We start from the raw sequence: 12,272 nt of genomic DNA, 5'->3' as shown, positions 1-12,272 counted from the left end.
GGACAAAGACAGAAACGTGAACACATCAGTCTGAAGTTACATGGATGGTGTCTGACAGTAAAGTTAACCGAGCAAAAGCATTGATCATATGATCATAAAATGCACTGGGGGTGGATGTGGGTTACCTATCATAAAGTAGACTATTTTCTCTGCAGGTCTTGTAATTGCACCACAGAACAATGACCATATCCTGTATTTCCAGGAAACAGGGAAGGAACAGCTGAGTAGTGTTTTCTAGGTTCATTGATGTGGCAGACGGATGCTAAGCAGTTTCCAGTTACTGCCTGGGTAGCCTTATTTTTACACACTACTCTAGACTCTGTGGTGGAGTGTAGCGGTGAGACGCTTGCCTATTGACTCAGTGTGGTTCAGATAAATACTTCATTATGTGCAGTTTGGGGCTCAATAAAAGGTGAATGTCAAATGTTACCATTTACATCTTATACGGGTATCATGAGGTGGTTTCAAAGTGAAGAACAGCACCCAAATCACAACAAGAAATAATCAGAGAAGACTACCCTTTTATATTTTGTTCCTGTTTCACTTTAGATGAATGCTAATGCCGAGATAAATTCCCTTTACATGAGAAAAATTCATTTGTTATAATGTGCCAAAAAAAAGCCTGTGGGTTCCTTCGATGAAATAGTGGCTATGTCAGAGGTGATCTCAGAGAGAGGTAGCACTCCAACACACAGGCAGTTTATATATTTAGAGTTGAATAATGTGGAGTCCCCCTGGCATCACAGAGCCCACATTAATTAGAAGGTATGGATTAATGATGTCAGACCTTCAGGGGCTAATTACCAAGTCTACCTCAGTAACCTTTCAACACATTATTGCACCCTCGTTTTCACCCCTATTTTCTCCGAAGTGGCGACATCTGACAAAAGGAAGTGATTCCAAGTAATGCACTTTTGCACACCTCGCTTTGGGTCACCTATGGCAGAAAAGTGAAAAAAATGTGCAGAAACCTGATATATTATCTACCACGAGCCAAATATCGTGAATCAATTTCAGTAATTTTACTTCATTATTGTTTTAGTCCTCTGGAGTGCTTATAACACAGTCATATGAATCAAAAGTGATACTGCAAATCAGATATGAAGCCAAGGGATGATTAAAGCACCTGCAACTGGCCAGAGACTCACGATGCTGTAGTTTATCTTATCTCATAAACACACCTGGGAAGGTTCCTGTCTGCCACTGTCACTGCGTTTTGTCTCACATGTATAGCTTGGGTTAATATTGTGCTTCCACTGTTTGCTGTTAATGGATGTTTTTAGTCAAGTCTGACTCCAAAGCTTTTCTTAATAAGACAGCAAACCATGATTGCTTTTGATCATTGTAAGAACAAGCATAAGACACTGCTCGGTCCAGGAATTTGATGCGCCTGATATATGTGTCAATGGCATGTAGGAGTGACAGAGGAAGGATGCAAGGCTCATCTGAGGCTTTGGGTCTCATGGATCAGGAATTTCTCATTACAGATCTCCTTGAACTCCACAGACTGTTGTAGGGGCTCAGGACAGTAAATCACATGAAGACTGTGGCAGGTGTGGCCATGACCTCACCCTGGCCCTCATGTACTATTTCCTCTCCTCACTCCTTTTCTTTCAGGCCTGCCTAACACCAGAGGAAAAAAAATTTAAAGGCAAAAACATGAAGTAAATACATTAAATAAACTGGCTTAATGTTGATTATCCAAAGGATTTGGCTGTAAAATGTGATCATATGTATATCCAGGCAACTGTAGGACATTCCAATTCTGTATGTGCCATACAACCATTTGTGATTCAGACAAAATATTGAAAAAAAGTGTCCTTTCATGCTTTTAATCTATCTGCTAGCAGGTACTTCAGCAGACATATGGATGGCCGTCTATCTTGCCATCACAACAGCTGAGCAGATTAGATGCTCCCACACCTCGCAGGACCACATAATTCATTTTGCAGAGAACCATTGTCACTCACTCACTCAATCATGTCCCCCCTCTTCCTCCGCGTCTCTTTCTCTCACTCCCTCCCTCATACACACACGCCTGCACCTCGCCCACTCACCCAAACGCTGATCATTAAACTTGAAGGAACTCAAGGGCAACGCTTTATTTCCTTTCCAAAAGGAAAAGTAGAAAATTTTAATTAAATTGTGTCAGGGCAAAATGAAACAAAAAGCCTACTGCAAAAACAGAGTAACTGAAGGTCAGGGGTATGCCGGCATTTCTCAAACCGAAGCTGAATTTATTCTCGGAATAACAAAAACATAATAATTTGTTCTTGTGTGGACACTTTCAAGGGTGTTAAAGACTAAACTCCCATAAAAACTCTGGAAAAGTAAGGCTATTTTAGTTTTTTTTTCATTGAGGAGAAAATGTCTAGATGCATGTGGGAGTGAATCAAACTTGTACACTGAACATTTGCACCAACTTCACCACATGTGCAGCAGTTCAAAGGACTGTGCCTGTGTTCTGTTGTGTGCTGGCATGGCAAAAAGTTAGTCGTCAGTTTTCCTCTCACCATCTGTGACCTCCAGTTGAGCCTTGGCGAGGATACTGCCTGCAACGGTCAGGGCCTGGCAGATATAGTAACCAGCATCTGCCCGCTGCACAGATGAGATGGTGAGGTCTCCGCTGGGCGACACCGAGAAGCGACTGTTGGGCTGCTGGGGTTGGTTGGGAAAGAGCAAATTCTGCAGGAAGGGAAACAAACAGCCAATTAGTGAGAACATGGAACCAGTACAACCTGGAAAATCACCACCAAACCCACACACATACTGTGCACACACGTACACACGGATCAGACTATCTCGGGCTACAATATGAGCAATTTCTCCTATCACTTGGTTAACCAAGCTCACAAACTGCCCGGCATGTATACAGTTTGATGACTTGGTTTCATATTTGAGCCAAGCCAGAGGCTCCAGTGTGTTATGAAGGCAACTTATGCTCTTGTTGGCTTCATGACTACTTTCCTTTCTGCTTCAACTCCACAGCAGTTTTGAGCTGTTCTCTTACCCACAGAGACCACCCCATATGAGTTGAACTTACACTGAACAGAACTGAAGACAGGATAATCAATTCCACATATTCCAGAGTAAATACACAAGATCATACTAATCCCACTAAAATACATATCTTTTACCATTCAGCCACTCAATCCACCTCTTTCTTCTTTGGATCCCTTGTTGTTCTTAAGATCCCAAAAGTTAACAGCAAATACATTAGCTGAATTTAATTACACATAATCACTTAAATGCAACAAATTATGTTATTTTTTAAAATTAGGCTGTGCGCATCTCCCGCACATAAGAGAGACACACTCCATTATCCTCAAGTGTGAGTAAAAGGCTTTTCTGTCATTTAATTACTGTAGCGAATTAGCTTTAATTTGTTCTCTTGAAAAATACCTTCATACCTTTTGTACATCCGTGTGGGTGAGGTAGAGAAAGCATCAATAAACACAAGGACAGAGATGAGTGCCGGGGCGGGGAGGACGTGCAACTGCTTGTACAAAAGTGTTTGTAGTGCATTCATTTCAAAGGGCTCATCTTTAATGACAATGTCAGACACACGCTGGATATAAATCCGCCCAAAGTTCCCAAATTACTCAGTGTGACTGAGTCATACTGCACCGCTTTAGGTCACACATCAGTGAGGGGGTGAAGTGGGTGAGTATTACACCGAGTGTTTGTGCGAACATGTAAGCATGTGTCTCACTTCTGTTCACTCTTTAAAAGAGAACTTTGCTGTAATTGTTGGCCTGCGAGCTGCAAGTGTGTGTATCAGTATGTGTGTGTGTGTGTGTTTGAACCTTAGCCAGAGCTGAATCATATCTCTGGCTCATCTACAAGCCCCAACAGGCTCCTAATTGGCACTGTTGTTGAGCATAGTGAGGACACCCAGGTATTTGAATGGGTTATCTGCTTGAGTGAGGGATAGGATCGTTCTTATCAGTGCAGGGTCACGGGAAACCGATTAGCACTTTGCCAGGCACACTGTCGTTTGGCGGCTTCTGAGAACAAAGGTGTATCTGTGTCTGTAGTAAAGATACTGATGACAGATAGTGTAGTTTTTATGTGCTGTGTGTGTGCGTGTGTGTGTGTGTATGGGTGTGTAAGGACTCGGCACTCGTACAGCCAACGGAATCCAAACAAAGTGACTATGCACAGTAGATAATGGAAGCTGCCAACTGATACTCATATCATGCTGAACAAAAACCCCACTAACATTTGGCTTTTGTCTTCAGTGGGAAAGTGTATAATCAGCAACCATTCCAAGGTCAGAGGACTCTCACAGGTGTTAAGCAGGTCCAGCTCTGATCAGCTGTGCATTAAAGTTTCTGGACGTTGGAGGGTAAATATTTTTCCACCCATCTCTGTTAAAGCAGGGCTGGAACATCGCTCAGTCTGCGTTGAGTTTGAAAGAGACTGAAGTAAAAGATGTAAAAGTGTAACCATAGTAACATCGACAAAGGCCTCCATGCGGCTTTCTACTGGTCCCTGTTCTCTGGTGTATTTGTGGTATGTACGCCATACACCAGAAGGCAAACTCGTCTCCTGGCAAGGGGAGAGGAGTCAATTGATGAAAACCTGCATATGTGCAATACTTTTGTTGTAAAATGGTAAAGAAGAGCCTATCATTTTAGAAAAATAAAAGAAACAGATTTGTAGGCTGTGTGAGATTGATCTTACCTGACTTCCCTCCTTCTGCCAGAAGACAGCAGGCTGAGGGTTTCCTTTGGTTTCACACGGGAAGGTGGCAGTGCGGCCTTGAGCCACAATTTGGTCCCTCGGGCGGATGACAAACTGGGGCGCAGCTGAAGTCAAAGGGGAAAAGCATCAGTGTTAGTACGGAAATGGTATAAAAAGAGGCTAAACATCAGGACTGGAGATTATCGGGGGGGGGGTTTCAAGCAAAAAACAAGCAATCTACAACACGGTCAAATCAAAATGGGAGTGCCGTACAGAGCTTCCATGCAGCTTTATATCCATGGTTCTCTTTCTAAAAGCTCTGAACAGAGGAAGAACACCGATAACTACCATTGCCATGGCAACCAGGTTGGCCATTCATCCAGGTGAGGCTGAGGCTGAATGAATGACAGTCACATTGGCATTCGCACAGGGAAGCGCCTTGGTCACAATGGCACTTATATCTGAGACAACACAAAGGCACACCCATGCCCTGGAAACATCCAAAACTATGAGCAGATACAGACGTATAAGGGTTAATTCATGTCTGACTTTTTCATATTTGAGATTTAGTATGCATCAGAATGCATCTCATGTAAAAGTCATGATCTGAAGTGGCTCAGTGCATCTGATCAAAAGAGAGTGAGAGACAGAAAAGACTATTTCTCTGTTTACAACACTTTAAGCTAACACCTCTCCATCAAAGAGAGAAGAGGCTTGAAAAGCTATCAAACTTTGAAATCGCAGTATGAAGCTTTCTCAGTCAATATTCACGACTCCATCAGGAGCCAGACCAGTTGTCATGCACTCCAAGTCGGCACAGAGTGAGACATTTCTGATTGACAACTCGACAGATGCAGTTCAATAAAAAAAGAGAGGAATTTAGATTAGATTCAAGTTTTTTTGCCGTCTAGTGTTGCCGCTCTTCATTCCCTGACCGTTTCACTGATGGTAGGTTAGGGAGTCAGGATTTCACACCAACTTTAACCTCACATCTCTCCATCAATCATATTTTCCAATTAATAGGAAAAGGCTGATGAATCGAGTGTATAAAAAGGGAATATACTGCGTTTCTCTGCATATGATGTACTTTATTAATTTGCAGATATCAGGTTTTATCCAAAATAATCAAAAACTACAAAAGCTTGCATTTGGCTGACAATCCAGCAATGAAGCAAAGAAGAAATTTGCCTCCTTCGCAGTTCATCCTTCACAACCAGTAACCTGGACTGTCACACAGTTAATAAGCAAATCAAAAGTGCAGCTGCAGAAGTTTACCAAAATTCTCAGCTACAAAAAAATCATCTGTGAAAACGTCTTAACTTTGACCTGAGGTCACACTGCTTGACCTAAGACCTTCACTGGTTTATTCTCCGACTTTAGGTTTCAGGCACATGTTGACAAGTGCCATGTTTGCCGATATAAGACATCAACGACACGTTATGTGTTAAAGAAGGAGACATGGTTCCTGCAGAGACAATGAAAGTCAACCAATTAAAGACTTGGAGTCCCTGCCATAACCTCTCGTAAGTGCAGAAAATGGGTAATTTAGACAATTTTCCATAAAAAAAATAATGAAAAAGTTTTGAAATTTTCACCGATTCTTAAAATATAATATTATATTCTAACCATAACATGAATTGTTGCAAAGCAACATCTTGCACTCTTTATGTTTCTTTTGATTTCTTTGTAAGTCCTTTTAGTGACAAGCCAGCTGGTTTCAGTAAGGCCAAACTCTTCCCATTTGGCTGGTTTCTCCATGTAATCCCTTTCTGGGGGGTGTGTATTTGTCAAAGATACACACAGTTGGGAATGGTACAGATGGCTACAGATTTACTGCCTTCCCGTTTGGCCTTCTGCAGCTTGGATATCTTGTGGCTCTCACAATGCTGGGCCTGATACAGAGCTCCTAAATCATGCTCTGGCAAGGACTCTGTTCCCTCCCTTCACTTCCTCCGCTCTGCTCCAGCCCACATACTGCCATACTAACTACTCACTAAAAATATGGTTTAACACCTCACAGACTGCACCATCACCGAAATGCCCGACCTTGTCCTTTATCACAGTCTTATCAGTGTTTCCTGCTTTCCATTTTCATAGGCTCTTGTTACACTCAGACACATTTATAGAATATAAATAGACTTTATTTCACTTATTTCCATATTTACACTATGTATGCAAGTATTGTCAAACAGAATTGAATTGAATGTTTTTGTGAGTGTACGTGTTTTTGCTTGTGTGGATGACTGTTTAAAGCTGTCTGCCAAAAAACAAAAATGTGTTGTTTCATCAGACTTAATGAAAGAAAGAAATCTGTTAGTGAATCATCTTTATTGTAGCTAACAAGTTGTCATCAGTGGAAGCTGTTTGTAACCGAGATACTCCAAGTTAAAAACAAGAATAAATGCTCAGGACTCTTTGAACCAACAGGTCAATACATCAACTCACTGTTTGCATCAAAGTATCTTTCAGCAAAAACTTAGCCTTACTAGTGGCCTGAGATTCATCTCGGTTCATTCTATACCTGTGGCACTACTTTCAAAAAAGCATGAAGGAAAAAGGAAAAGAAATGAAACACTTCTGGGGAATGTGAAGGGGATGGACCTAAAGAAGGAGTGGGAGGCCCACAGAGAAATATAGATCAAAAACTCAGACAAATCAAGAGGAAGTCAGTGTGTGACAGTTTCACAGCTTGGCTCTGGGCTAACTCACACTGGCCCTGTTTTGATTCAGAGACCATTAATGACATGTGAGAGGCTTCTTCCTGTCCCCACCTAAGGAAACACATGATCAGGTGTCCATATTTAATTCAGTTACATCTGCCTGGTCTGGAGAGGGCTCAGCATAAAACAGCAGTCAGGGTGAAGAGAACAAATGTACAGGGAGGCAGGCATCCATTCAGCAGACCCGGGCACACAAACTTAGAAGCCTCCTCCTTTAAAATCCCACGTTCAATCATATTTTATTCAGAAGTCGACAGCAATTACTGCCTCTTCCCACAGGCAGAATGAATGTGTAATTTCCTCCATCTTCCTGAGAGCTGACAGTTTGACAATCATAGAACAGCCACTGCTGTTTTGGCAACCAAAGTCTAGCCATTGAGGCAGTGTCTGGGTTTTTCTGCCAGTCTTGACACACACTTCTGCCATTATTCCCCTCTCTTTTCTTTGTCCTGACTCCTGCTTCTAGCTCCTGCATTCCACCTGTTTCTGCCCTCAGAAAGCACACCTTTCTCTCCAGGTGCCCAAGTTCGATCACGTCCTCGAACAATTTAACATCTTAAGTGTATCAAATTTAGCTTTTCTCTGACCTTTTTCCAATTTGTGGGGAAATAAAATGAGAGTCCTGGTTTTGTGTCGTGGGGCTCAGCGAGAAAGAAGCTCGTCCAAAACATACAGATCTCAGCTTTGTGTTCCAAAGATCCACAGATGGCCTCAAGACTTGCAAGTTAAACACGTCCTGGACCATATGAGATGACAATGTCTGGGACTATTAGACTGCCAGCCCACTTGGTCTTTGTAAAGGACAGGAACTTAAATCTATAAAGGCTTGATTTAAGAGCAACACTAGTAAGAGAACCTTTAAATTACTACACTTGATGTCGTTTCAGCAGTACCATCAGCTGTCAGGTGAGATCAAGTGTAAAAATACAAACCTACAAAAAAGAATGTGCTCTAACTAATGCCTTCTTTACTTTTAAAGAAATTCTTATGGAGCCAATTCTATATACTTAATTGACTCAGTTCAAAACAAAAACTGGATACAGAGGAAACTTGGGAGTCATATGAAAATAAAGCATCCCCTTGGAGCTTTAAGATAAGTGCAGCTTGCTGCATTGACTGGGATCAGTGTGTCTTAAATTCAGTTAACAGTCAGACCTGGTCTATTAGGCCGTTAGTGTTTTTCACGTTAGTGATCCAGGTAGAGCTTTAAAATCTACACTATTTAACTATCTGCAAACAATAACGCTGAGGCTACACAATGTGATGTAACACCTGTGTTAGCTAAATATTGTCATGTTAAAGCAATGGCAATTGATTGATTGTCAGGCAGTCAAATGCAGTAGTGAGTATGGAGAGGGCATGCAGGATGGAATCAAATCAGAAGGATGGGTACTTACCGACAGGGCGAGCTGGAGACACAACAATGGAGGAGTGGATACACAAAAGGAGCAAATTAAGACATACAAACATATAAAACAAGAGAAGAGGAACAAAACAAATAATAAAATAAGACAAAACAAAATCAAAGTCAGAATGAATGACATGTTGTGTAGGGCCAAGACATTTCAGCCCAGGGTAAGCATGACAGAGAGGATCCAGTAGCTTTTTGGTGCTGGACAGATTTATTAATAAGCTAAAAGCTTCTGTTTCTTAGACACCAGCATGATGAAGGCAGTCTGGTGTGAGCGCCCCCCTGTGGTCAGTCATATTCAATTGAATTCAGATACCTGCAGGGGCAGCCAGTACTACTTGTCAGAGACACATTTACCACTGGACCGTCGCTGTCTGCATTAATGAAATCTATAATTCTACGTGCTGATGGACAGAGCAGAAAAAAAAAGTAGAGCAAGAGGAAGAGAGAGAGCATTTCGAAGACTAAGTGAAGACAGCATGTGGGTTGCAGGCTGCTGTAAAATTCCATCCAAAAGAGCTGTTGCAGGTAGTGGTTCCCCGGTGTTTCCTCTGTGTTACTGTATGTTTCCTCACTGTCAAGGAAAACACTAAGATGCTACTTCCAAAAAGCTTAAAAAAAAACAACCCAGACCTTGTTTTACCCCTCTGTGGCCCCCTGTGTCCCTCTAAAGTGCTACACAGAGACCTTAAACACTTGGGTTTAATAGGAAGAAGAGTGGTGAAAAGAGGAAAAAATCATGGTTAGAATGTTTTTATTAACCTTGTAAACCCCAGGTGTGGGACTGTCGGTGTGCACCAGTAATCTGTGAAATGGCTTTGCTGACTGGGTGGTTACAGCATGGAGGCTATAGCATGGCTAGCAGACCACCACGACAAGGGGGAGGGTGGCAAAGTGTGTCGATGCCGCACATGGAAATGTAAATAATTAAAGAGATTCATAGACTGTCTACATCTCTCTTGGCTTAAGAAGTCGACATTCTGGATTCTCATTTATGTAAAGGGGACCCTATGGAGTAAACTGCCAATGTAAACCTCTCTTTGGTGTACAAGTCGGAGGACCTCAGTGGTGCAGGGCCTTCTCTAAGTGTTGTTATGTACTAGCTAATGTGAAATCACAAAAAAAGCACAAAGGCCTCATACCTCTGACTGTGAGCGTGGCGGAGGCCTCTAGCTTGCCCACGCGGTTTTCTGCCACACAGGTGAATGTGCCCTCGTCGTTCACAGAAGCCTTCTTCACTCTCAGCACATAGTCCTCCTTGTCGTACTTGATCTCATACCTGTAAACAAAGATGTCACAACATGAAATTGAAGTTGCCTGTTCAGCATTAAATGCAAATACTATAAATTCAGACAAAATATGAACCCCGTGATACATAAGACGTGCTACAGTATTTCACCCGTGCCTGTTGAGCGTTCTGGCAGTAGCTGTGGAAAGTGTATTTCCTCTTGGAGCGGTACAGAGAAGCACCACTGTTCATTCTGACAAATGGAGATTGCGGGGAGGAGGATCAATTATTCAACAATGACACACAGTACACAGGGAGGTGTGCGTTCAATTGGAACCCTCAAAACGTGTTTAATATTCATGAGATGTTTCTCTCTCTGAGTTTGTGGATGTTTCCTGAGCTTTTGTGTGTGTGTGTGTGTGTGTGTGTGTGCGTGCGTGCATGCATAACTTCACCATTTTGGGGCGACTGCACGTGCATGAACGTACAGTTTCAATACATCTCTACAGAACTACAGCTTGTTATTGGAAAGCAGCTGACTGAATCAATACAGCGACCATACTGAGGCAAAGTTGGCCCACTGCAGCAGTCAAATGTTTGTTTTTTTGTGTGTTTGCAGATGGTAGTATGTGTGCTTAGACCTGTATGAATTGTATGTCAGTTGACAGGGGATGATGCTGGTCTCGATTGTTTTTCCAGTCTGTAATTGAAGGGGGTGCCGGCCTGGCAGTGTGTGAGGAGCGTGCTGGCGGGGGTGGTGGGCCTTAGTGATGGTGGTCTGTCAGTCTGACAACCTTCTGCTGTCTTCAGTGTGTCACTCGCAGGCATTGAGAACAGAGCTCAGATGAACAGATAAAGGGCCATTTTACAGGAGCTTGGCACTATACTTGCCCATTTAAAGCCCCCATGTATAATCTGTAGGTGATTATAGAATATTCTAAATTACTAGTTTGAGAAAAAGAATTTGGCGACCTAGCTGAAATTGATGCAGTTTGTGTGTTGCTTTCAGCATTTAAATCAGTGCACTGCAGGCTGACATGGTGTCTTTTTGATACCATATCCCAAGAGTCACCGTTAAAGGCCATGCCTGCCATCAGATTATCCTTTTATTATATCTTATACCCCTGTTACATAAAACTCCAAATTTGCAGTCCAACAACTATTAAAAACACATAAAAATACCAAGAGCAGTGATGTCTGCCCAACACTGAGCGAACCCTCCTGAGATCGAACATACAGTCAGAGTTGTTTTTGAACAAACTGCGCTGGTCATGTTCGCTGTAATGAAGAAATATGCCACCAAGAGCAGCAACATGACTCTTTTATGTGTTTTTAATGGCTATTGGACGACAATGCAGCTCCATGGCACGGAAGAATAAGCTGTAATAGTCGTTGGAGCAGGAACAGTCATTTTTGCTTTTGGCCTCTTTAGGGAGATTGTTAAAAGTTAATACACAATAGTGCGCAGTATGAAGGTGGATAACTGTTTGTTCTTGATAATATATTGGACAATTAGATATGGCACCAAACTATGATTTACAGCAACAATTTCTGATGTGACTTTAAAGTAACAGTATGCTTTGGTTAATTTCCCTCAGGGTGGGAAAGACCCCTCTACTCGGCCATCAGGTGTACTGATGGCTGCTTGCCACCGGCAGCTGCAAAACTAATCTGTCCCGTCTATCCATGTCTTATTTTTTTCGCCAGCTGTTATGACATTTCCTCAGCGAGCATTCAAAGGCAGCTTTATTGAAGCACATTCCTCAACTTTGACTGCCAGTTCCTCCTCTCCACACAGGTACTTAAGGAGCCATAATGATTATTTGACTGAGTCATGACTGAATGCTTTGTTCTACTGAGAGGGGATGTACAGTTCAGGTAATGTGGGGGACGTGAATAAAGCATTTATTGTTGAAACTGAGTGAGTGGCATCCAAAGGAATGAGACAGCACCTTTTGGGACATGCCTGTCGTCAGATGAAAAACAAACAGGCTAATAGAGAAAGAATCCTCCCGTACTCTGCCCTCCGGCTATGATGGGTAGCTCAACATGAACTCCTGACTTGTAAGAGGAGGTGGAGATGAGCAAAACAGTGGCAAAGACAAGTTAGGGCTTAGGGAAAAACACAGTGACTCCTGAACAAACCATGATGAGAGCGAGTAAACAAATGGCTTTTCCCCCCGGACTCTCAATCAACCTGAGAGGTAGAGGAAAGGCAGTTTTTCAC

General features: G+C 42.4%; 1 protein-coding gene across 10 annotated transcripts in view; it reads right to left on the bottom strand.

Annotated features, from left to right (window-relative positions):
* robo2 (roundabout, axon guidance receptor, homolog 2 (Drosophila)) overlaps positions 1 to 12,272 on the bottom strand; it is a 321,203-nt gene that overhangs the window by 41,324 nt on the left and 267,607 nt on the right. For 7 of the 10 annotated variants that reach the window (XM_030399196.1, XM_030399219.1, XM_030399235.1 and 4 more), the window contains 4 exons: positions 9,960 to 10,096; positions 8,804 to 8,815; positions 4,687 to 4,811; positions 2,514 to 2,685 (listed from right to left, as the gene is read on the bottom strand). In XM_030399196.1, the coding sequence (XP_030255056.1) occupies positions 2,514 to 2,685; positions 4,687 to 4,811; positions 8,804 to 8,815; positions 9,960 to 10,096 (446 nt within the window). The remainder of the gene's footprint in view (positions 1 to 2,513; positions 2,686 to 4,686; positions 4,812 to 8,803; positions 8,816 to 9,959; positions 10,097 to 12,272) is intronic. The other 3 variants (XM_030399178.1, XM_030399243.1, XM_030399202.1) reach the window with 1 other exon arrangement.

Source organism: Sparus aurata, chromosome 2, assembly GCF_900880675.1.
Source record: "Sparus aurata chromosome 2, fSpaAur1.1, whole genome shotgun sequence".
Lineage (NCBI taxonomy): Eukaryota > Metazoa > Chordata > Actinopteri > Spariformes > Sparidae > Sparus > Sparus aurata.
The sequence above is the reverse complement of the archived record's forward strand: the minus strand, read 5'-3'. Positions and strand labels throughout refer to the sequence as shown.